This window comes from Anguilla rostrata, chromosome 13 (assembly GCF_018555375.3).
Source record: "Anguilla rostrata isolate EN2019 chromosome 13, ASM1855537v3, whole genome shotgun sequence".
NCBI classification, from domain to species: Eukaryota; Metazoa; Chordata; class Actinopteri; order Anguilliformes; family Anguillidae; genus Anguilla; species Anguilla rostrata.
In genome coordinates, this window is record NC_057945.1 from 6,625,855 (window position 1) to 6,651,930 (window position 26,076).

The following is a 26,076-nucleotide window of genomic DNA, read 5'->3' on the forward strand; positions in this document are numbered from 1 at the left end:
TTGTGTTTAAATGGTTGGCTGTTTCCTCTCAACAGCAGTGAGGCATGTTGAGGCAATAGCATTGGGCACAGAAAGGGCTTGAATCTCCCCACATCTGAACACTATTAGCGCTGGAATGGATGCTCCAGCTGTGACAGTCCACTGCATTTCAGCGCTAGGAATCCAGGTTTAAAACACTTCCAGGATCCATGTCACAATCCCCGCATGCAGGCCGAACCATCGCCTCCCTTCACTTTATAAAACGGGCTCAATCCTTTTCTGTCTGTATTACATAAACAAGCACGAACCCGTCCAGACCCACGGCGCAACTTGAATTCTGACTGATATAGCCAGGGCAATATTTTCACTGGATATATACTTATAACTTCAAAGTCCGAGGTCATTTGTGAAGGGTTGAAATGGATTTTGAAAAGAGACACTTCATGCTACAAGCATGATAACGACAATGACTGTGCTGTGAAGTTTAGGTAGCAAACAACAAGGCTGAATCCTTTTGACAGAATGTACATAGAAATTATACAATCAGATCGTGTAGTATCACTCACTGTAGCCAAGTGGAATCGATAACGTTTCAGAAAATATATAACGTTAAAAGATTTAATTCAATGTTCTACTGGGAGTTTTGCCGTTTATTGAGGGAAAATGTTGGTGGCGCTCACTGTACGCAAAAGTTTTGCACATTTACCGTTTGCTTGAGCAAGTATCATGCGCAGTACATTTTTATGGGTTAGTGCTGTCAGATTGTGCTAGCTACTTTACATGAACCATGTACAGCGATCAATAAAGGCTAACAGCACAGTAGCAGTGACTGCTTGTCACTTGTACCACCACTGTAATGAACAAAAAAAGGCTACAAACTACATTTTCTATGAGAAATGTGTTGTCGAGCTCACGCGCATACACTGCTGGCGACATTCTAAAGCTCCGTTTTTCCCTCCGTACTATATAGGTAGCTAGCTATGGCACGTCGTCACCTCTGTAATGTTATTTGTTGTCCTCTGTGTGTCCATACATCTGTATCGGTGGTTGTAGCTGTGGGTCCTTAGCTCCCACTGATGCGTGCAGGATAGCATCCGTACGCGCTAACTAGGTTAGCTAAAGTAGGCGAAACGCGAACATGTTAGGGTGAGCTGAAGTAACGTTAGGCGATGAAGCTGTGCTTAAAAATGTCGTGCTGTACCACCTGCAGAACGGCACAACATTTTTAAGCACAGCTTTTTCGCCTAACGTTACTTTAGCTAACCCTAACGTTCGTGTTTCGCCTACTCCGACGAAAGGAAGCACCACCTGCGCATGCGTCCTACTAACCGTCCCTCTTAGGTCGTCCGTTAGTGAGTGAGTGAGTGAGTGAGTGATCACAATTTGCCATAAATAGCCCATGGCGCCAGTTACTGCACGCCGTGGGAAAAACCGCAGACTAAAACTAAAATGTCGCAAGCGACCTTATTAATGAGTTGGCAAAGACTAGAAGGGGGCAAAATTTGTAATATATACTGTATGTATGGTGCCGTGAAAACGTATTTGCCCCTTCCTGATTTCCTATATTATTGCGCATTTGTCAGACTGAATTGCTTTATATCTTTAGATAAAATGCGATATTAAATAAAGTAAACCTGAGTAAACACAAAACACATTTTTAAAAATTATTATTTCATTTATTTAATGAAAAAAAAATGATCAAACATCCATATCACCCATGTGAAAAGGTCACTGCCCTCTGAGTTAACCAATCAATGAAACTGAATCGATAATTCGACTTACTGAACACAGCCAGACTTGATCGCAGACTATGAATCCAAACCTCACTCATATTGAATCTTACTATCAAAATGTAGTCACCACAACGTTTCTGCAACACACTACGCCATGATCAAAGGAAATTCCAGAAGAGATGAATAAACAAGTTTTGAAGTATCAAATGTCTGGAAAGGGTTACAAAGCCATTTCTAAGGCTCTGGGACTCCACCGAACCACAGTGAGATTATCTGCAAATGAAGAACACTTGGAATAGTGGTGAATCTTCTTAGGAGTGGCCAGCCTGTATGTAATTATATATATATATATATATATATATACACATACAGGCTGGCCACTCCTAAAATAAAATGATAAAAAGTGTGCATGTGTGTGTGTGTGTATGTATATATATATATATATATATATACATACACACACACACACATGCACACTTTTTATCATTTTATTTTATTTGAAACATAAGTCATTTGTGTCTTTTAGAATATTTTTACTCATCTTACCAAAACCAAAATTTAATTGGTTTTGGTAAGATCACGTAACTCCAGTAAGATTAAAATAAGATACAAACTTTGAGGGAAATAATACAGACTTCATTCAGATAATATCCTTTCATAAACATTTTGCTATATTTAATTTGTCAATCTGCATTATTTTGGCTTATTTTAGCTGCACTCCGAGGATGGAAAAAGAGGTCACAAGTTAAACAAAGTCCCCTCTATAGACAAGCTGAACTTACTTTCAGAATCCAAAATCATCTGAAACCAATAAATACCAACAGCAAGATCTGTGAGGGGGGGGGGGGGGGGATTTGTAAAAAGACAAACTCGTCTCATCACAGACATCAGTGATGGAGGGAAGGCTCGTGTTTGGTGTTTTCCTAATGACAGTGGACACTGCCATTGGAGGCTGCCAATGACAATGACGACCACAGAATATAAATGTTCTTTGGCTTAGTGTCCTTTGTGAATTTAGAACAGAACCGGATTCCATAACACATTCTGTGCAAAATCCTTCATCAGAGCTGCACTATTCCGTCATAAGAGCTACACAACTCCTTCATAAGACCTGCACAACTCCTTCATCAGAGCTACACAACTCCTTCATAGGAGCTGCACAACTCCTTCATCAGGGTTACATAATTCCTTCATAAGAGCTGCACAACTCCTTCATCAGGGCTACACAACTCCTTCATCAGAGCTACACAACTCCTTCATAAGAGCTACACAATTCCTTCATGAGAGCTACACAACTCTTTCATAAAAGCTACACAACTTCATAGGAGCTGCACAACTCATTCATAAGAGCTACACAACTCCTTCATAGGAGCTACACAACTCCTTCATAAGAGCTACACAACTCCTTCATAGGAGCTGCACAACTCATTCATAGGAGCTACACAACTCCTTCATAAGAACTACACAACTCCTTCATCAGAGCTGCACAACTCCTTCATAAGAACTACACAACTCCTTCATCAGAGCTGCACAACTCCTCCATGAGCAGAAGGCTGCCCGTGTACATACCTCTATTGTGAAGACCAGTGTTTGGTGACATAATGAACTAAAAAGCCTTTTCACCAAACATCTGCTGAACTGGAGGAACTTTTGGCCCCTTTCCATCGCCATGCCGTACAGTATCATACTGTACCGTACCATACCATGAAGCCATGCTCACAGCTTCCGGATGCTGTTCCATCGCCAGCCGAAGCTGTGTATAGTTCTTGGAATCAAATTTCACTACTCCTCCAGAGAGGTACCAAAAAAAAGGTACTAATAACTATGGGGTGGAGCTTACAGTCCTGTATCAAATGCAAACGTCCTGTGAATCTGAGCAATAAAAAGCATAAATGTTAGAAGACAAATTAGAAAGAAATGAATTAAGGACAGCCTTACGAAACAAAACGAAAATATGAGTTGATTTTTTCACCAATAAGTATGATATTACTTGCTGCACCATATATTTATAGGCTATGGTGTGGCCATTAGGGCAGCCACAAAAATGAACCTTATATGCAAAGAAATTACATTATAGCTGGATAGGTGGGTCTGCTTTAAAGCATAACGTTAACCTTTTGCTCTGAATAAGTGAGGTAGCCTATCTGCCCAGAATACATAGAAATCATTTATTCTGACATTATGCTATTGCTGGTTAAAAGTTTATTCCAGCAAAGTTTTTTTTTTTAATTGTATAGCATGGACATTTTTGTTACTTTTTATTTGTTTTGTTGCCAAAACACAGTTGTAAATGATAGTGGGGAGGGGGAAAAAACATCTGCTTTTTGGCATGTAGGCTAATACAAGAACGAAGACTTCTTTGTAGCTTAGTTAACTCAGTTGACACATTGGTTTAAGTGGTGCATTTGATATGTCAGTAATAACCACAGCTGTAGAATTGCAGGAAATAAAATTTAAACCCACAGGGCAGAGATTGGCATAAGAGAACAGAGCTGTGATTGGCAGTTCAGTTGGCTCCACCTTCCATCACACTCCTGTCCTACTATATGTGTCAGTATGGCCAGTCTGTAGTACCCTATGACAGGTCTCCCTGCCATTCAACAGGAAAAAAGAGTGAGGTATAAAGCAATAAAATCCAAGCACTTCCCAGGAAGTAACCAACATCTTACAGCCAATCACATCAGCTCAGTGGAGATGGGTCTGATGTGTGATTGGCGATTTACCCTTAAATTATGAAACATGGGGTAGGGATTTAACAGCAAAATGAGGTGTGATGTACTTGACACACACCTCCCACAAACTGCTCTTCTGGGAATCTGACCAATGGCTAAGCCGCACATCCCTAGGGCGGCCATTGGGTGCTACAGGATGACACTACTGTTCCCAGATGACACGAGTGCCTTTGGATTTCTCCAGTTTGGGTTGTTTGGTTTCTGAGGCTAAGCTGACCTGCTCATCTGACGCATCTGGCGACACCCATATACTCTGACCTGTGTGTCCGTTTGCTACAAATGTTTTTCCCGGACAAAGAGCTGTGCTTCTTTTTTTTTTTTTTTCTTTTCAGGCGTGGTTACTGACTGGTAGTTCCCCTGCCAAGGCTGTTATTCAATGGAATTTGGAAGAGCGCTCCCCGCTTGCCCTGAAATATGTGTGGACTAGCAGAGCTGAGCACGGCTCACACGGCCAGAAAGGGTTCTGCCGTAACCGGACGACCTCTGCGCTATTTTAAGAAACGAGGCTCCTTTCATCTTCTGAGGCATTCAGAGGCTGGAGAAGTTTATCCAGCCTTCAGCCTATGAGAACGCTCGGCTAACGGGCTTGGCTAACGGGCTTGGCTTGACGGCGCGGTTTAGTATCTGATTACATCAAGCCAATGCATGGGCCCCTCCTCCTAACTCCAAGAGAAACTCCATTCTAGTATGGTCGGTATGGACCTGTGTGTTGTGCTGTGTTTCTGGTACAGGAGAAAACCAACTCCGGTGTATACACCTGCTGTAAGCCAGAATAACTGGTTCAAACGAAAGTCAACACACACACACACACACACACACACACACACACAGAGACACCAACCCTACTGGAATTAAGTTTCTCTGAAGTGAAAAGAACAAGTTTTTTTCATCAAATCAAATAAATGATTGGTCTGATTAAGTAATTGAGAGCACGAGTTGGCAGGAAATCCTGAAGCGGATCGACCCTCGCTGTGCTCCCCTGTGTGCTGCAGGGGTGGAATGGTTCACTGACTCCAAGAATTGGTTCCGTTCAATGCTTTTGAGTCACAGCGTGGTTCATACCTTGGTTGTGCTTGCAACAAAATAACAAAAAATAACACGGAATGCTAAAAATGTGGTTTTGATAGTTCCGATCATATAGAGTAATGTGCAACGCATTGGCTAATAATAAAAAAAATGCTGTAAAAAACTACAATCAAGCTATTATTAGAAACCCACGAGATTCTTGCTGTGAGGCGACAGTGCTACCCACTGCACCACCGTGCCACCTTTAGTGAAATAATTCCTTACAAGCATAGTTCCTTAGCAATTATTCAGCACAACATTCATTAAATGGCATTTAATTTGAAGAAAGACTGTGCACTGTGCATGGTTGGTTTGTCATTAAGGATTCCCATGTTGAGCTTACATAAATTGTGAGAGATAGAGCTGTCAATCATTATTCTGGCTGTGATTCCTTCATAATTGGCTGTTGGATAAGGTTAACAGTAGCAATACTGAAGTCCTAGCTAGGAAAAATTATTAAAAACAGGCTTACTTTATTTCAGTGCGCCTTGGTATTTACAAGACAGTAAATTTTGAGACTTGCACCCATTGATGAAAGATTCACAGGCATTAACAATTAAGGTATGAGGTTAATTTGATTGACTGACCTACTGATCAGATATGATAACAAGCACAGCCTACTTATTCGATGTATTTTAAAGTGGCCTACACGTTAATTTATTTAAAATGTTTATCTAACATTTTTATTTACTTAAACTACTGACATATTCCCGTAATGAGATTTTTTATAACAAGCATATCTGACATTTTCCATCTGAATAATGTGGAAAACATTTTGTTCCCACCAAAGAACAAGTTCTGTTTTGGGTTTCAGAATGTGTGAAGCCAAAAAAAAAAGAGTCCCCAGCATGTTCTTTGCACATGTCATACACAAAAATCTGTAAATGAGGCCCACCGTGTCTACACCAGAGAGCAGTTATGGTGCTATTCTAGAACTTAATAACTTGTGTTTACACAATGTTCTCAACCCCAGGCTATCCTATTTTTTGCTGGTCTTTGTTGCAGCCAATTCCTTGAGCACATGAAACTTGAGGCAATTGAAACATTTTTTTTTCCCTATTTTTTTTTTTTTCCCTTAAACTTCTTAAAGCAATGCAGGTTTGGCGCATTGTCCATACCTTTGAAAGTTTACCTTTACGCTAATGGTTTAGTATCAGTGGCCAGGCATCCACTCTTTCAATGAATACATCCCCATTCATTTTTTAGGGGGGTTGAGGCTTGGTCCTGCCAAATTTTCCTATTTCCTGTTTTCTCTAAAGCGTCTTTGTGACAGTCTCTATAAAAAAAAACTACACAAATAAGATTTTATGTCATTGATTTTACCTGTCAGTCTTAAATGTGTTCAATTTAGACAATTAAACTTTTCTGTGAAGAAATTATGTGTCTAATACCACATGACAGAAAATTAAGCCATTGGGAAATATGACTGATCAAAAGTCCAGGTTGCCAATATGAAGCCATTTCTCTCCATAATTCTGACATAATTTGGCTGGAAAGGATGAAGCATCCCTCATTAGAAATCGTAATTAAGAAATAAATATCAGCTGGTTTACAATAGAGGGGTAGCAGTTAAGGTTGGAATGAACACCAGCACGCCGTGCAAGACAGTTTGAGAATCACCGTTTTACACATCATGCAGAAAACATTACAATGAGCCTCTACTATCCAAATAAAATGGGGAAAAAAAATAAAAATAATATTTTGACTGGAGGTGGATTTTGGTAGGTATATTAAAAAGTCATTACCATTCTGCACTTCTTAAAACCACCTATTATTATTATTATTGTTCTTATTATTGTTATTATTATTATTATGAGTATTCCTGTTAGCTATTACCTCAACTGTAATCTGTTTAACCCATTGCATTTGCTGTGAAAGATCTCTTATTACATTTCTGTTACATTCCATTGTACTGCTGCATTACACCAGGCCGTCCAGTGGAGGATGGGTTCCCCCTCTACATTTGGGTTCATCCTGAGATTTCTCAGTTTGTTCTTTTCTGTCTTCTTGCCTTGCTAATCTGTAAAGCGTCTTTGTTACAGTACTCTGTAAAAAAAACCGCAATACAAATAAAACTGGATTGAATTAAACTGAAATAAAAACCAAACAGAGGAGAGTCCCATGCTGGAATTCACCCTCAGGGTGTCCTTTACCCCAAAGGTAGTACAGTAGACATTCCCAGCACTTCAGAATACCAACATTCCAATCGTCCGCTACCACAAAGATACTCTTGAAGCTGATTGGAGAACAACTGTATATAATTTAGCCAGCTCTGTCACCTAAGTTATGTACCTTACATACCTAAGTACTGGTTTACACCAGGCTTACCTTCGGGACACCTCTTCCTCATCCGGCACTTCCTGCTTTCGTGCTGGGTGGGACAGGGCAGCGGCGCCCCCTCCTGGCCTCCGTGGGACTCTCTGCTCCGGGTCTGCCTGCCCCACCTGAAGCCGCAGTGCACCCCATTCCGCTCACAGGTGCTCCACTCCCCCCACTCACGCACCTGGCAGCCCTCTGAAAGAGAGACGGACATGCCCCCCTCACTATCCGCAACAAGCAGGGCTCCGTGAAGGCATAATAACAATAAAAATTATAACAATCATCATCATAACAATAATAATTATAACAATCATCATCATAACAATAATAATTATAACAATAACAGTCATAATAATAATTACAATAATAATAATAATTATTATAACAATGATAATAATAATAATAACAGTAATAACTATAACAATAACAATAATCGTCATAATAACAATAATAATAATAATAATAATAATAATAATAATAATTCAACTCAAAGTTCCCCACATGTGTGCTCTGAAACAGAGAAAATACAGGAGAGAAAGAACCAAAGTAGAAGTTTTAAAAAGCCAATAATAAGGGATATATTATACAGGATATACAATATATTACCCAGTATACAATAATAAAAAGGTCATTGAAGAAAAAAAGTGGGAAGAAAATATAGTACAAATCTACGCACAGTGTAGACCATAAGTATTTTAACAGTGGCATCATTTTTATTTTGGCTCTGCACTCTAGTCTAGCACATTGGTTTTGAAATGAAACAATGCATATGCGGTTAAAGTGTGGACTGTCAGCTTTAATTTGCGGTTATTTGAAACCATATCATGAACCACATTGGAACGGCAGCCCTTTCTATACACAATCGCCCCCTATTTTGGGGGACCAAATGTAATTGGACAATTGGCTGCTCAGCGTTTCCTTGGCCAGCTGTGTGTTGTTGCGTCATTAGTTCAGGCATAAGAAAGCCAACAAAAGGTCTAGAGTTCATTCTAGTTTGTTGCGGTTTTATTTCAACACGGGGACCAAAGAAGTGTCAATGCCAGTAAAGCAGGCCATCATGGGGTGGAAAAATCTGAATAACTCAATCAGAGACATAGTAAAAACACTGAGTGTGTCAAAATCAACTGTTTGGTACATTGCTAAGAAGCAAGAACGTACAGGTGAACTCAACCTGATAGGCCACAGAAGAGCACTGTAGTGGATGACCAAAGAATATTTTCAATTGTGAAGAATAACCCCCTTAAAACTGTAGATGTGTCAAACCCCTTTAGAAATAGATGAGTCAAAGAAAGAGAAGACTACAGCCACATAACTGTCATGGTTTTGGCCGATGCCACCATTTCTTTTCCTTCTGCGCCTTTTCTTCAGTTATTACGGCCATTGGTTTTTTATGCACCTTTTCTTCAGTTATTACGGCCATTGAGTTGATTGAATTATACACATGCAAATTTCCTTTTACAATTTGCACCTGTTGGTGTTCTATTTAAACCCTGAGCAAGCCGATAAGCTTTGCTTCAGTGTCACTTATGTTGCACGAGAGCCGGTATTCTGTCAAGCGAGGTAAAGGTAAAGGTAAAGGTAAAGGTAAAGGTAAAGGTAAAGGTAAAGGTAAAGGTAAAGGTAAAGGTAAAGGTAAAGGTAAAGGTAAAGGTAAAGGTAAAGGTAAAGGTAAAGGTAAAGGTAAAGGTAAAGGTAAAGGTAAAGGTAAAGGTAAAGGTAAAGGTAAAGGTAAAGGTAAAGTTGCGATATTGGATTGTTGTGGCTATAAAATTAGCACAACAGTCTTTAGCTTTTTTTAGATTGTTGGCAACAAGTTAATGCCACAATCTAAGCTCAGTATTCTTTCTTTAGGGTTTTACTTTTTCAGCCTCGGTTCGAGGTCTGTTTTCTTTGAGTTGCCCCGTTTTCTGCTCCGGCAGTTTTGTTTTATTTTTATACTCCTTAAGCCTTAGTTCTTTTTTACCCAGTACGTGGGTTGTGTAGAGCTTTTCTTTGGGATACTCTCCTAAGGAGTATTGTTTTCCTTTCCCTTGTCTCTTGAGACTTTGTGGCTATTTTACCTCTGGTTAATAGCTTAAAGAACCCCCTGTTCAGTCGCGGTTGGTCTCCCAAAACTCCAACTCCCTCACAATAACCTCAGAGGGTTCACTACAAGATACAAACCACTGGTAGGCCTCAGGAACCAAAGCCGTCCGGTTAAAGTTTGATAAAAAATTACATTAGAAAACTGTTCTGGAACAAATGTTTACAGATAGATGAGATGAGTATTAACCTGCACCTAAAATGATGGATAGAGAAAAGTTTGGAGAAAGAAAGGAACTGCTCATGATCCATCGCCACCTCTCCTCATTTTTCAAACACGGTGGAGGTAATGTTATGGTATGGGCATTTATGGCTGCCACTGGAGCCGGCTCATTTGTCTTCATTGATGAGGTAAGTGCTGATAGGAGCGGTAAAAAAAGACTTCTGAAGTGTACAAAAGCACCTTGCCTGCTCAAGTTCAACCAAATATCTCCAAACTCTGTTGGGTGGTGCTTCATCCTACAAGGCAATGGGCCTCATTCACAAAACATGCGTACGATCACATTTGATCGTAAACTGCGTGTAAGAAAGTTTCCAAGAACATTTAGGCATTCATCATTTTTTTCTTACCTGTATTTGTTCATGTCTGTTTCCTTATGCAAATCACATAAACAGGATGGCGCATAAAATTTACAAACAGCCAGCATTCAGCATCTCATACACCTGGGATATGCTCAAAAACAAAAGTCTGCACATCCATCATGAATCCCATATTGTTTTTTCATGGGAAAATTTCTAAGAACAAAAGTAAGAATAATTTAAGAAATGTTTTATGAATGAGGCCCAATGATGCCAAACGCACTGCTAAGGCAACAAATTAGTTTTTCAAAGCTAAAAACAGAACAGTTGACTGGCCAAGTCATTCACCTGATCTCCAAAATCTCGCATAGGTGTTCAATTGGGTTGATATCTGGTGACTGTGATTCACATCGTTTTCATATTCATCAAACCCCTCATGCCCTGTGGATGGGGGCACTGTCATCCTGGAAGAGACCATTCCCATCAGAATAGAAATGTTTAATCATAGAATAAAGGTGATCACTCTTTGTAGTGATTTGCAGCGACCCTTCCTCTAATTGGACAAGTGGACTCAAACCATGCCAGGAAAATTCCCCCCACAGCATAACAGAGCCACCGAATACCCTAACCGTAGGGGTTTTTGCACCACTGAACTCTCAAATGTGTATTCGTCTTTGTACTGAGGGATTTATGCACTGCAACCCCACTAACATCCCTCTCTGTGTAGTTGTTGACGATTTGTTCTTGCTGACATCATGTCCTGCATTGACATTCTCAGTCACCTGAGGAAGAGTTGCTCTTGTGTTTTTCCTTTCATATCACATTGATGCACAATCATCATAGCAATCGAATGTGTGCTTTCGACCACAATTTCCAACCCTATTTACTGATGTCTTTCCCTTAGATCTAAATTCAGATGTCACTTTAATCACTGTTTGAAACACTAGCCAGTTGAGCATTCTTTGTGACTGAAGCTCCTGCCATCCATTCCCCAATAATGAACCCTCTTTCAAAGTGCCTTAAATCTTTTCCTCCTGCTATCTTGATCCAAAATTGAGGTCAATTGGGCCTACCCAGCATTTTATACATGCCCCAGAGCATGGTACGATGTTTATTGCTTAATTGTATCATGGCGTACACCTGTATGAAGAATCTGCATTCAATATGTTTTTCCACTCGTTTATTCAGGTTTTTTTCCTTTCATTTGTCATCTGTCTGTATATATGCCAAGACCATGGGATTTCAGATAATTTCAAGTCAGAACGCAGATGTAAGGAAACGTATTGGCTTCCATGCTTGAAGAGAGAAGAGTGTATGATTCCGTTTTTCAGAGTAATATGTCATCAGATCCAGTATCTTTAGCATTGCCTAATTTAGGAGCACGTTGTTTTTTCTCTCTCTCAGAGGACCGTTCCAGTAAATATCATCTCCATTTAAAATTTCAATCTCTGTCGCCAAGGACCTGTCCTCACGGATATAATTGCAACAGTCTTGTCAGCGCTCATCCAAGGACCTGTCCTTTCTCAGTGAAGTAACAAAAACACAGGCGTTGTAATTTTCTAGGAAGTCCTTAATATGTCTATGCAGAATGTTTCACGTGTGCGCTTACAGTGCAGCAGTCGTAATGTTTTCAGTCTCTACTCAATCAGCATCCCAACCCATAGGAGCATTATCTCTGTTAGCAACGCCATTTGGTAAAGGTTCTCTGAAGGTCATGATAGACCTCGGAAGAGCAGAGACCCACAGATTCATCTTCTGCCGTACACTGAAGACCCGACTCTTCAGACTGCACCATGGCTCCCCTGACCCTCTTTCTCATTTGCATTTCCTTTTGTTGCAGTACTCTTATAGGCTAGCTGCGTTTTTGTTTATAATACTAACTGGTAGGCTATTTTATTCAGCTGGTTTTGCACTAACTGATTATAAATTCACTTGCTGTGTGTTATAGCACTCTTATATTAGTGTAGTCCAAAAGAAAAAGAGCATCTGTAAGTGAATGCAATATAATGCAATATAATGTAATGCAATGTAATGAACTGTAAAAGGTGCTATTGCACTATCCACTACCCCAACTCATTAATATACTTCGAAATAACTGACTGACCAGAAAGCTGAACGGATGTACAATTCCAGCCCATCAACATCAGGCTCTTCACTTTCGCAGCTGCAATAAGGCAAGCGTTAAATCAAACCAAACTATTGATAATAAAACCTGAAATACTACTGAAATCAATGAATCACATCATAGCACTATTGCTAAAGAGTGCCAAGTCAGCAATGTGTGATACGGAGAAAGGCAAAATCCTAACCGAACTAAATTAAACCATCCATAAATGAAGCCAAAGATAGCGTCACCAGACACTGTCATCCTGGCTGAGTGTAACCTTCCCATCCCTGGAAGGCGCTAAAACCAAACGTGTGTCATCGTGTGTGCCTGATACCCATCTGTGTGGAAATGTAAACATGTTAATGAAAACATTATGTTATTGCTGCAAACTTAATGTACACACAGGAACTATGGGGGGGTTCCCCATAGCTGGACTTAATACTCTCTAAATCCTTTGTAGCTCCGGCGGTTTTAAAGGCATGAGTAAAATTAAAATACAGCCATACAGATTAATTGTACAGCTAGCTCAGGGCAGCTAATGCACAGGAGAGAAGCGCTGATGGTGGAGTACTCACCTATGCAGTCTGTTAGGTGTGGAATCGTGCCTTCTGGGCAGGTAGTTAAGCATTTGCCTTTAAAGAGCTGGAAACCACCTTTGCATTTTGTACAGAAATCTTTATTGAAGCACCTCTCACAGTTGGCAGCTTTGCATTCTGTAAGACACACCAGGGAAAACATTATCAATAATAGACGTGTCAATTGAATATCGTGCAATATGAATTCTCCATTTCGTCCACAAAATTCCAGATGAACACAGAAGTAACATGAGCTCAGTAATACCGTTCCAAACTCCTTATTATACAATATATACTGTGCATCTTTGTTATTGTTACTGATGCAAAAAAGAGAGCATTGAACACAAACAAGTCACACGTTCAGATAACTAGTCCTCCATGAAAAAATATGTTTATGCACAGGCCCTTGCATTTAAGACACTGGTTAAACATTGGAAAATACAGATTAATTTCCTTAGTGCTGTCTGTTTTATATATATTGTTCAATAAGCGAACTCATCTCAATCATGGTTGATACACTTTCTTTGTACAACAGTCTGTGATCATGCGAAACTTATCTGCCCATTCTGCAGAAAACATATTGTTTCAATTATTCAGTTAAATTATTTGCGTTCATTTCTTTGGTACGAGTGTTGTTTTGTTGTTTCTGACATGCGAAAGATTGGTGGAAAATATATCTGTGCATGTCCAATGTCAAGTGTCTTTTTGGCATAACTGTTAGCTAGTTTTGGCAGTCAAATTGTTAGGTCATCCAGCTAGCTGAGGAAGAGAGTAAAGAGGAGTCCTAGCTACAACTAAGCGTATCAAAATACCATATAAATTGGATCTCAGAAGATAAAGGTATAGACAAGTTGCCAGAGATGGATAGCTTTTTAAAAAAGCAACCTTCCTTGCTCAAGTGCCGTCATTCAGGGCATGTTTTAAAACTGAGATTGTCAACACACACCTCAGTCTCCTAACTTGCGAAAATGCATATTGTGCATCATCAGGTAAGTGTATAAGCTACTGCAGTTGTTATAAAATTGCTATGTTATTAATTTTTTTAAATAATCAAGAACTACCTGAGGAGCAGCATCAGACATGGAGAGACTAAATGGGTTGGCAACGGGCTGCTTTCTGTCAAGAGCATCAGAGCTCGGGAGCTGGTAGTGACGGAGAGTTGCTGATAATTTTGTAAATGAAGGCTCATCAGAAGCCCATCAAATAAGGGAGCATATAAAGTGCTTTTCAAGAGGATTTCTGTCGGGTTTCTGATGGTGTCAGCCTGCTAGTTTTAATTGGGCCACTGCCGTTTATATGGCAAAGTGGCAGTGCTAAACGGTAAACCTTGATCGTACTGTAAAATTTCAGATAAGGATAACCGTATTAAAGGGTTTGTTTGCATTTTTAGACCCAGGTCCGCTGAGCTGCTCACCACAAATTATGTGATAAATTGGGGGGCTCAAGCTCTCCCAAGTCCTGTACGCACAGCTTACTCTCCGTTTGCCGTTAACTTTGTTAGCCAAATAGCATTGATATTGAACAACGGCTGTGTAAATATTAAGATCAATAAACAGCACAAATGTCCAATATCTGCAGTTATATAACGCAGCTTAAGACGAGCTTTTCCTAGAGCTACTTTCCTAGACCAATGTGTGTTGTTAGTAGTTTCCTAGACCAATGTGTGTTGTTAGTAGTTTCCTAGACCAATGTGTGTTGTTAGTAGTTTCCTAGACCAATGTGTGTCGTTAGACACAATGTCAGATGCATTTATTAATAATGCTAAAGCAGTGTAAGTGGGTAGGCAGAAGGTACCCCCCAACAGCAGCATGCCCTCCTTGGCCCTGGAAATTAATTTTTATCCCCTACAGAGGACACAAGTCTCTGGTTTCAAGAGCCATATACTCTACTATGGTGAAACCTACATTAAGTGAAAATAAATAATATTTTTGAAAATCTTTTCAATGCAACATGCTTTTGTCATGCTTTTGTCACTTGGTTAATTCGTAGGTGGAAAGTCCAGGGGTCAGAAAATAAAAGTCCTGCCATGTGTTTCTTCCACCCAAGAACTCATCCACCTGATTTCACTAATTAGTTCTACCGCCAGGCTGGTGAATTGTGCTACAGTAAATAGCAAATCCAGGTGATTGGAACAAAGGTTTGGGGAGAACTTTTACCTTCTGAACCTGGGACTTTTATACCTTACCCAACTTTGCAAATCTTTGCACCAATCATTAGTTGTGTTATTAGTTTTGTGTGTGCTAAAACGTTTTGCACATGCTAAAGGTCTTAGTAAATCAGGCCCCAGATTTGCACCAGAGTTTGTCAACTGTGGCAGCATCATCAAGTCAGGGATCTTTCTTTCACTTATAAAGCATGTTCATATGCTTACTGTATGCCAGGTAACAATAATATGTGGTGAAATAGCTCGTGTAAGACCACAGTTGTACATTAAATAAGAAAACAAAACAAAGTTTTCTTAAAGTAAACAACAAGTACACAATGTTTGTAGGACAGTAATTTTTAAAACACACAAATAAATCAGAAAAAAAAATGAGTTGGAACTAATCAGATGGAAAAGTTTAAAAATATTGAGAAGGGATAGGAATACGCCAGAATAAACAGATACGTTTTGTGAGATGTGTTTTTTATTTTATTTTTGAAAATATGAATATTCTGGTTGCACTGGGATGGGTTCCAAAGCTCAGGGGCACATTACACTGTGTGCTCGCTGCGGAGAGAGAGCAGCTGAAGTCCGCGGTACGCGGAGTCCAAGGAACAGGGTCTCCCAGAAGGAGTTTAAGGTTTCAGTGGGGCAAAACGAAACAGGACTTTTACATATCAGAATAGTTACTCTGTATTCTATATGACAGTTAACCAGGCGGCCGTGTAATGGGTCAAATGGAACGATACACCCCAATGTTCTTGTCTCATCGAAAATTGGAACAATGCCCTGAATGTACTGTGGCCTGTTGAACTGATAGAAACGCCCCATAGAACGACCCAGCCCAGGTGTAAGAGACAACCCATAGAAAGTGAGACACAACTAAAGCTGGGCTGAACCGTGCTAGTCTGTTATAAAGCACAAAATGCCAAAAATATACCTTCATTGCAAAAAAGTAGTAATAAGTGTTTTAGTCTTATAATGATACTTAGAAACTTTTTTCTCTCAAGTAGAAAATATTTTTCTCTCAAGTATAATAATATTCACTTTTTTGTTACTGTTTGCTTGGCAAGTGAAATTTTATTACGCCTCATTGGTGACCTTTTTGTCATATTTTAATGTTGGAGGTGTAGGTTGTGGCTCAGGTGGCACGGAGGTACGTATAAACTACAAAAAACAGAAGCAATCAACTCGCATCATATATGAAATAAGCAAGTGAAGATTCGCATTCCAAGCACCTGCGTTTGAAATACGGGCCCTCCCTAGAAAGAGGCATGAGTTATTCAGGGATTTGAGAAGTGGAACTTGACCCAAATGGCACCTGTGGATTTATAACCCAAAATCCTGTAAAACATTTTCCGGTTCTGGATCTCCTGTGACCCGACCCAAGAGAGGGCCCAACATTCCAGTGAAGGTGTAGTTAACTACAGGAACTAGCAACTACTTCTGGCCCTAAAATATTTTTCCACACCCTCTTCTTCAAATACCGCCTCCTCTGTCTTTTCCCTCTAATCCTGATTGGTGAGAAACACTCAGCTCCACTATAGTTGCCTACGATCAACCACACTGTATACATGAACTGTCGTCTATCGTACTCATCTGGGACCTGATCTGCACGCAAAAGACGCTGACCTGCTGGGATCTTGGGTCAGTATGTATTTGGGTTTGAATATATATATATATTTTTTTTTTTTGGTCAAAATTTGACTTCTGATAAGTGGAACACTTAAGTGGTGATTTTTTTTCCCACCATGACCTCTATTTAGGAAATGACTGACCTCTACAAGCTGGATGTTCATGCAACACACTTGCTTACATTGCCTTCCAAAGTGAATCTTTTAAGAATGTATTTAAGGGTTTATAAGGTGACCTGGGCTGAAGATATTTTTAGACGTCTTTTGTGTCATGAGTCTGTTATGTGTAATTTAACATTTTTAACTGAGGAGCACAAAATACAGGCTAACGGATACAGCACACTCACTCAAACACAGGCTAACGGATACAGCACACTCACTCAAACACAGGCTAATGGATACAGCACACTCACTCAAACACAGGCTAACAGATACAGCACACTCACTCAAACACAGGCTAACGGATACAGCACACTCACTCAAACACAGGCTAACGGATACAGCACACTCACTCAAACACAGGCTAATGGATACAGCACACTCACTCAAACACAGGTTAAAAGGTACAGCACACTCACTCAAACACAGGCTAACGGATACAGCACACTCACTCAAACACAGGCTAACGGATACAGCACACTCACTCAAACACAGGCTAACGGATACAGCACACTCACTCAAACACAAGTTAAAAGGTACAGCACACTCACTCAAACACAGGCTAACGGATACAGCACACTCACTCAAACACAGGCTAACGGGTACAGCACACTCACTCAAACACAGGCTAACGGATACAGCACACTCACTCAAACACAGGCTAACGGATACAGCACACTCACTCAAACACAAGTTGAAAGGTACAGCACATTCACTCAAACACAGGCTAACGGGTACAGCACACTCACTCAAACACAGGCTAACGGGTACAGCACACTCACTCAAACACAGGTTCATGTCCTGGCCCCTCATGCCGTAGTGTCCCGCGGGACAGGAGTGCAGGCAGGACCCGTGGTGCCGCATGTCCTCCCTGCTGAGGAAGAGGAAGAGCTTCTCCGGACAACTCTCACAGCCGTTCTCTCTGGAGCAGACCAGACAACTCCTGCAGTCCTCAGGGACATCTCTGGCGGCTGCGCAGACACAAACACAATGCTTACTCAGCGCGTCTCCCTCCCGCGTGTTTCCAGGGGCACCTGCTGCTACAAAGCTTATAGTAAACCACCTAAGAGCCTAAAAAACATTAAACAAATGCATTACTTTCAGATTATTCTGTGATGTTTATCAAAGGGCTGTCTTCCATTTCTTAACATGAATGGATGGAATCCCACATAAATCATGAGGGGAAATTGGTATGACAGCCAAGTCAGGATGTATTTAATTAACCAATGATGTTCCTGAATCACCCAGGGAGTATAACGGTTTTAAGTCAAACTTTTGACGCGAGGGGTTTTAGCATTTTTGCGGTCCATCTCCAGAAAAAAAGGGCACAGCATCCAAATTCTGGAGCTTTATTCCTTTTTTCTGCAGACATGTGTTTTCAGATTTTTATATTCGCAGCTTCATGACTTCTCCTGATTTTTCATGCTTAATCTGGGGGAGGGGGGATGAAAGTGACGCTTTGATCGCTACAAAAACATACCAGAGCCCAGAAACACTGGAGCGCTGGAGTAAGAGGGGATTAGTCACACTGCGGGGCCTAGGAGCACAGGTCCTGCCTGCTGTTGGGTCCTTATCGAGACAGACTGCCCCCTTCCTGCTGCAGAGAGGGGCGTGCTCAGGACCTACTGTCCCCTTCCTGCTGCAGAAAGGGGCGTGCTCAGGACCTACTGTCCCCTTCCTGCTGCAGAAAGGGGCGTGCTCAGGACCTACTGTCCCCTTCCCCCTGCAGTAAGGGGCGTGCTCAGGACCTGCTGTCCCCTTCCCGCTGCAGAGAGGGGCGCGCTCAGGACCTGCTGTCCCCTTCCCGCTGCAGTAAGGGGCGTGCTCAGGACCTGCTGTCCCCTTCCTGCTGCAGTAAGGGGCGTGCTCAGGATCTACTGTCCCCTTCCTGCTGTAGAGAGGGGCGTGCTCAGGACCTGCTGTCCCCTTCCTGCTGCAGAGAGGGGCGTGCTCAGGAGCTGCTGCCCCCTTCCTGCTGCAGTAAGGGGCGTGCTCAGGACCTGCTGCCCCCTTCCTGCTGCTGTAAGGGGCGTGCTCAGGACCTGCTGTCCCCTTCCTGCTGCAGAAAGGGGCGTGCTCAGGACCTGCTGTCTCCATCCTGCTATAGAGAGGAGCATACTACCCTGGATCACTACCTTGCAGGGAAGTGCAGAAGCCAAAACTGGTACAGGTGCTGCTTGCTTTCAACGCCACTAACTAATTTACCATTTAAGCACCTTAGTTACACAGTAAATCAACTAACACTGTAAAACCTAAATACAGTTTCCCTAACTTAATTAAGTTTCTCCAAGAAATTAAAAAACTCAGAATAACTAAATTTTGAAGAATAAAAAAGATTGAACAGTGAACAGTGAACACCTGAACTGATAAAGTTACACACTGAAATGGTTCAAGGCATTTGGTTTCCTGAAACCAAAGCATAAACATTTTTTTTGAGCAAAGAAACTTAAGAAAAGAACACTGGGGAAAAAAAAACAAGGCATGTTTGATGAAAGAATATTAAAACAGCCTTATTACATGGCAAGTTAAAAAGCAATGATGCATTTTGGCAGAACCATAATGCAATGCAATAAACATATTTCAGTACCTCTTTCAGCATAGAAGAATGCCTTAGCTTTTTTTCTTTTTCACTGACTCGGACCTCATCACCAACTACACGTTTATATATTTTTTTGTTTATTGTGTATGCAGGCACTGTTACAATCCATGATTATTTACATTGGAGTTATTTCAACAATACCCCACATCGTCTGTTTTCCTGGGCTTAAATTTTTTGCAGATTTTTAACATAACTTTGCAATTCAGGCTTGAATAGCACAAGGCAACAAAAGAAAAAAAGCTTCATGAAACATGAATTTGTGCCTGCAGTATGATCAATGTTATAGGATTTCATCTTAGCTCCAATGAGACTTCCGCTGACAGTTCCAGATGATATTTTAAGGGTGGCATAAAACCAAATTTACTACTTACAGCAGACTCCCATGGTAACACCTAAAAATCTGTTGTTATTTTTCAGAAGTATATGTGTAGCAAAGAAACCTAAATACTTATACAGAATGATACATTACACTAGTAACAGGCATAACTACACTACCAGACATGTACAGATGGGCCGTTCCACAGTCCCTAGGCCTAGGTCAAATTTCATGAAAAAGACAGTTATGTGTAGAGCAATGTCGATATGGAACTCCTTGCCTTCACAGATTACAGAGATGAAAAGCAAAAGACAATTAAAAAAAAACTTACCTAAAAAAAGCTTACCTAAAGTAACTTTTCTGAATTTGATTGAAGAGTTCACTGTGTTTGAATTTAAGAGTCTCACGGTATTAATTCATTATTAGTTTTTGTCTTGATGCCTCATGTTTTTCTAGCACTTGTGTAACTGCTAGCTTCTCTTTTTGTTTCAACTAGACTTAGCACCTTTTGGAGGTTGTTGACCTTGCAACCTCTGTATTTGTGATTTGTCCATTATTGTTTCTCTTTGCTGTTGTCTTGAATGTTTTCTTTCTTTTATCGATTGTTTATAGTTTTGTTGTTGTTTTACTTTGTCCCTGTCATGGTTTTGGCTGATGCCACCATTTCTTTTCCTTCCTGCACCTTTTCTTCAGTTATTACGGCCATTGGTTTTTTTATGCGCCTTTTCTTCAGTTATTACGGCCATTGAGTTGATTGAATTATACACGTGCAAATTTTTTTTACAATTTGCACCTGTTGGCGTTCTATTTAAACCCCAAGCAAGCTGATGAGCTTTGCTTCAGTGTCACTTATGTTGCACGAGAGCCGGTATTCTGACAAGCGAGGTAAAGGTAAAGGTAAAGGTAAAGGTAAAGGTAAAGGTAAAGGTAAAGGTAAAGGTAAAGGTAAAGGTAAAGGTAAAGGTAAAGGTAAAGGTAAAGGTAAAGGTAAAGGTAAAGGTAAAGGTAAAGGTAAAGGTTGCGATATTGGATTGTTGTGGCTATAAAATTAGCACAACAGTCTTTAGCTTTTTTAGATTGTTGGTAACAAGTTGGTGCCACAATCTAAGCTCAGTATTCTTTCTTTAGGGTGTTACTTTTTCAGCCTCGGTTCGAGGTCTGTTTTCTTTGAGCTGCTCCGACAGTTTTATTTTCATACTCCTTAAGCTTTAGTTTTTTTTACCCAGTACGTGGGTTGTGTAGAGCTTTTCTTTGGGATACTCTCCCTAAGGAGTATTGTTTTCCTTTCCCTTATTTTTCCGCTGTCCTTGTCTCTTGAGACTTTGTGGCCATTTTACCTCTGGTGAATAGCTTAAATAACCCCCTGTTCAGTCGCGGTTGGTCTCCCAAAACCCCTACTCCCTCACAGTCCCTTTTTATAAAGTTGTATGTATTTTGTTCTATGTGGACCCCAGGAAGAGTAGCTGTTCCGATGGTAACAGCTAATGGGGATCATAATTTTTTTTTAAAAGACATCAATACAGTTTCAGAACCGGAATCCACACAGTCAATCCACAATGCACAGTCAATAAGTCGACGGCGATTCAGAATGATCTCTTCTCTGCATCTTGTCCTTCGCAGCTTTGGATTTGCACAAATTAGCAGAAACAGAGGCCTCGCTGAAATTCTTCCCCCACAAGGGAGTCTTCACACTGAAAATTCACTGACTGGCACGTAATTCAGGCGCAATGAACTCCACATGGCGTCACCTCCACAGGGGGGTCAAACGCGTCCAACCAACCGGAATACTGCCATCAGCTGACCTCACACGTTGCCCCTAGTAACCTTTAACTGGTCCGTCTGCTGTCCTTTTGATGTCACCGCGAATAGGGAATTCCTCACAGTTAAACTCACAAGTTATACTACACCCACCTGGAACATGGATATGACCTGACCTCACACACAAACCCCTAGTAACCATTAATTTGCCAGCTTGCGGTCTTTTTGATGTCCGTGTAAACAGAGAACTCATCACAGTTAAAGCAGTGTAGTTTCTTTTGCCCACTATGCTGTGTATTAGCATTGGCATTAGCATATTAGCATAAATTTTGTATTAGCATTGTAAAAATAAATATCATTACAAGCTGACCTCTTTACACACCTATACATGTACCTATAACGTTAATATCCCAAAATATAATCCAAAAAGAAAGACAGAGGAGATGGACATTTACTTGAACTTCTAAGTCAGTTGTCAGGCAATGCCTTCCATCATGTGAAATGTGGTGTAATATTTGTCAAATGCCTACATCTGTTTCAGAGAAGCCACTTCCAAGTGTCTCAGATCATCCACTTGTTGATAGTATATGTCAGCACTTCAAAGCCTCAGCAGACATGAAATATGTAAATATAAATAATTTTTTTTTAGGAACAGTATATGCTAACCTGCTTTCCTGTTTTTATGGAAAGCATTTCACGGCCAGAATGTGCATCTGCGTTTTATGCAGGCTGACCAACCCAGTTTCTTTTTAATCTTGAAATATTCCAATGTTCCTTTTGCAAAGGATAAACTGTAGCAGAGAGATAATGAAGGATTTGAGTAATGCTTGAATAGATTCTATGGGGAAGAGAGCCTGTTATATTATTTTCAGCTGTCAGTGTCAGACTGATTCCTGTCCATTCTTAGTATACTCTTTATTAAGTAATGTGGTGTGCTAAATTGATGCAGTATATTGCTAGGAATATAAACGATTACGCTGCTATGACACTAATAACATTACTTTTATTGAATAGTACCAAATTCTAACTAATGCACTGTTATATACTCACTGATATTTTACACAGACTAGAGAAAAGAGAAATCTTTTTTAGATATGCAACTTATGGAGACAGTCATAGCATGAGGGAAGATAGGGGAAAAAACTGCCTATTGGTCACGAATATTAGTGACAGAAAAAACACGGTAGTAAAGGCTGATAAATATTCTAAATGCCGTTCCATCCCAATGCACGTTGAGCATGGCATTACTGGTAAGAACAGATCCTTCACAGCAGAAATGTCTGATCATTCCAGCTCCAGGTTATATTGCACAAAGCTGGAACACTTTCAACTTTGGCAGAAATTCAAAATGATACCATGAAAAAGCAATTCTTTCTCTCTCTCTATCTCTCTCTCTCTCTCTCTATCTATCTATATATATATATATATATATATATATATATTTACGCAACATTTTATTTTTTTTGTTTAGTAAAAACTGAGTAAACGCTAAAGAGGTTGTATAAGTAAAGAATAAAGTAAAATGCACTGTTGATTTTTTTATAGGTTCTAATTTAACTAAAATCTTTGCTATAGTCATAACGTTTCATCAGTGAAGTCAACCAAGAAAGGGAACTGAATCAAAAAATAACAGTAACTGTGCTCTCAACTTCTACAAAACAGAAAAAGAAATACAGTTATACGCAAAATTGTTTCAACATGTTTGTCTTCGGTCTAATTTACTGAGCCTGGGTTTAAATAACTTATGTTCTCTTCCAAAAGAATCACAGAACATTGGAACTAATTTCTTGGGCGACCACCTGTGCTTGTATCATGTGAAGGGCCATGTCCGTTGCTAACGTTACCTCCGGCTAGCGGAGTTGTAACTGCGTGCGATGGAGCCTGGTTATCTGCCACCGCGTCTCTTTCATCCTGAGATACGGCTGGGCTGCTGGCCTCTGTTGTCTGTCTGAACGGTGATCCATAATCAGAAGAGATATGCCCTTCTGCTCGGACCGTCCTCGGCACATTTAACGCATCACACGGGCCGAGGGCCTCCCCGCAGCTCACCGAAATGTGTTACCAATGAAACAAAACTCATGGCCGTTTTGAGCGGGGATGAAAATGGGAAAGTGAAGACATTTTTCTTTTTCGTTCTCTCTCTTTTTTTTTTTTTTTTTTTCATGCCCAGAGAGCTGCCAGAGGATGGGCGGGGGGGGGGGGGGAAGAAGAGGCCACGTGTTTTTGATCAGGGCGCAGTCCTTCGCTGGGAAAACGGGGGGAGACAGGACGGGATGCGGACCCCTAACCTGCCTGCTGACTCAGTCTGGAGTGTCCAGAATCACAGGAGCGTTACTAGCAAAAAGGGTCTTCCACAAGACATGTGACTCTGTCAGCATCGTAGAACTCTGTATTGTGTGTGTGTGTGTGTGTGTGTGTGTGTGTGTGTGTGTGTGTGTGTGTCAGGAGCGTGTGTGTGTCTGTGTCGAGGTGCCACCAGGGATTTGGGGCCCCACAAAAAGATCTCACTTTGGGCCCCACCACCCGATGTATTCTAGTTTTTTGTCAGTTAGGGCCCTTGTAATCCCCCCCCCCCCCCTTACAGTGCCCCCCGTTTGCATTTGCAAGCATGTGCCTTACTATGTGTGTACTTGCATGTGGCCTGCCTGTGTTTATTTGTGTGTACACATGAGTGTGTGTGTGTGTGTGTGTGTGTGTGTGTGTGAATGTGTGAGTGTGCATGAATACGCACATTTGTGTGTGTGTGTGTGTGTATTTTTGCCAGGTCTTTGTCATTCTCGACCCTAAATTATCAATGGCATGCGTGCGTATAATAAATACTGACAGAAAACTTCACAAATGTTTTCACTTCACTGGAAAACACATTTTGCTCACTCAATCATCCACAGAAAATCTTTTAAGAAGTAAGCTTTCCAAGAAAACAAGACACCGTTCATTTATTCAGAATGTAATTCAACATGCTGTTTACCTCAGCTGTAGATGCCTATGATTGTCTTAATCTGATCTGCAGGTGAACAACAAGTACAGCATCACGCTTCAGGAAAGGGTATGTTTGCCTGCTGCATGCCCTTGCTTTATTTGGCTAACGCAGCATAAATGACTGTGATGTAGTGCTACCACTGTCTTAAATTCACATTAGTTATCATTATTTAAATACAACCTCGGGGGGTTCCTGATAATAGCCACAAAGTAGTTAAATCAAATCTAACAGTTAATGTGTCCAATAGTCCAATAAATACACTTTGAGAATACTGTGTAACAATTGTGCTCAGAGAGTGCTCTATCAGAGTGGATGACATCGTCCAGGCTCAAACCTGCGGCTGCAAAAGACAAGACTTTTCCTGTTGTCCCACCCTCCCTCCCCTTCCCAGCCCCCCACCCCGCCCCCCCTCCCAGCCCCCCGCCCCGCCTCCGCAATATTGATTTTCAGACCGTAAACGTCTCTCGAGCCACTGGTACTTGGCTCTATTGCTGAACATTCTGTCCTGATATCAGCCGTGAAAGAGAGCAAAAGCCTTGGTGCGAGTGTGTGTTTGTGTGGGCACACATGTGTGTGTTTGTGTGTGTGCGGGCACACGTGTGCGTGTGTGTATGTGTGTGGGTGCATGTGTGTCCATACGCTCGTCCACAAACATGAGCGTGCGCGTGTGTGTTTGTGTGGGTGCACGTGTGTGTGTTTGTGTGCGTGTGCATGCGTGTGCGTGTTTGTGTGTGTGCGTATGCATGTGTGTCCACATGCTCGTGCACGAACGTGAGCGTGCGCATGCGTGTGTGTGTGTGTCCAGTAGGGCCCCCAGAAGAGTCTAGAAATCTTTCACCCATGAAACTGCATGACCATCAAAGCACACTTCTTAACGTTCCCTGCAGGTTCTGCCACTGTGCCGAAAATCACAGCACTTCACACTCTTTTTTAGAGAGCAACACCGAGCAATGGCAGCACGTCCATCGGCTGTGCTCCGCCAGACATGTTCGAGCACATGACTGATTGGCCTGTCTCCATGGCGACCGGCCAAAATCTGATCATCTGCAACACACACCTGCAGTTAGACAACGAGTGATTGTTTCTCTTTTAACACTAGATAGGCCAGAGCGATGCCACTGTGCTTCGGGGAATTTAATATTAAAATTACCCCAATGCCACAAATGCTATATGCTCCTCCTTCCACGACTTTCCTCAATATTTGACCTTAAACTGCATTTTTCAAATTCAAAAAAAAAAAAAATTGACTCAGTAAAGGAATACAGGCGGTATGTGCCATTTTCTTCACAAAATCCCCCGCCAGACAATAGACAAACAACGAACAACAGGTGCTTTTACCCAGGTGCGCAACGTGTTGCTGTGTACTCCAGCATGCT

The 26,076-nt window shown here is 41.0% G+C and overlaps 1 protein-coding gene across 1 annotated transcript in view; it reads right to left on the bottom strand.

The window, feature by feature from the left end:
* Window positions 1–26,076, bottom strand: part of rspo4 (R-spondin 4) — a 45,939-nt gene that overhangs the window by 12,830 nt on the left and 7,033 nt on the right. The window contains exons 2-4 of the mRNA XM_064305621.1: window positions 17,830–18,018; window positions 13,112–13,249; window positions 7,838–8,023 (exon numbers count right to left, since the gene is read on the bottom strand). Of these exons, the coding sequence (XP_064161691.1) occupies window positions 7,838–8,023; window positions 13,112–13,249; window positions 17,830–18,018 (513 nt within the window). The remainder of the gene's footprint in view (window positions 1–7,837; window positions 8,024–13,111; window positions 13,250–17,829; window positions 18,019–26,076) is intronic.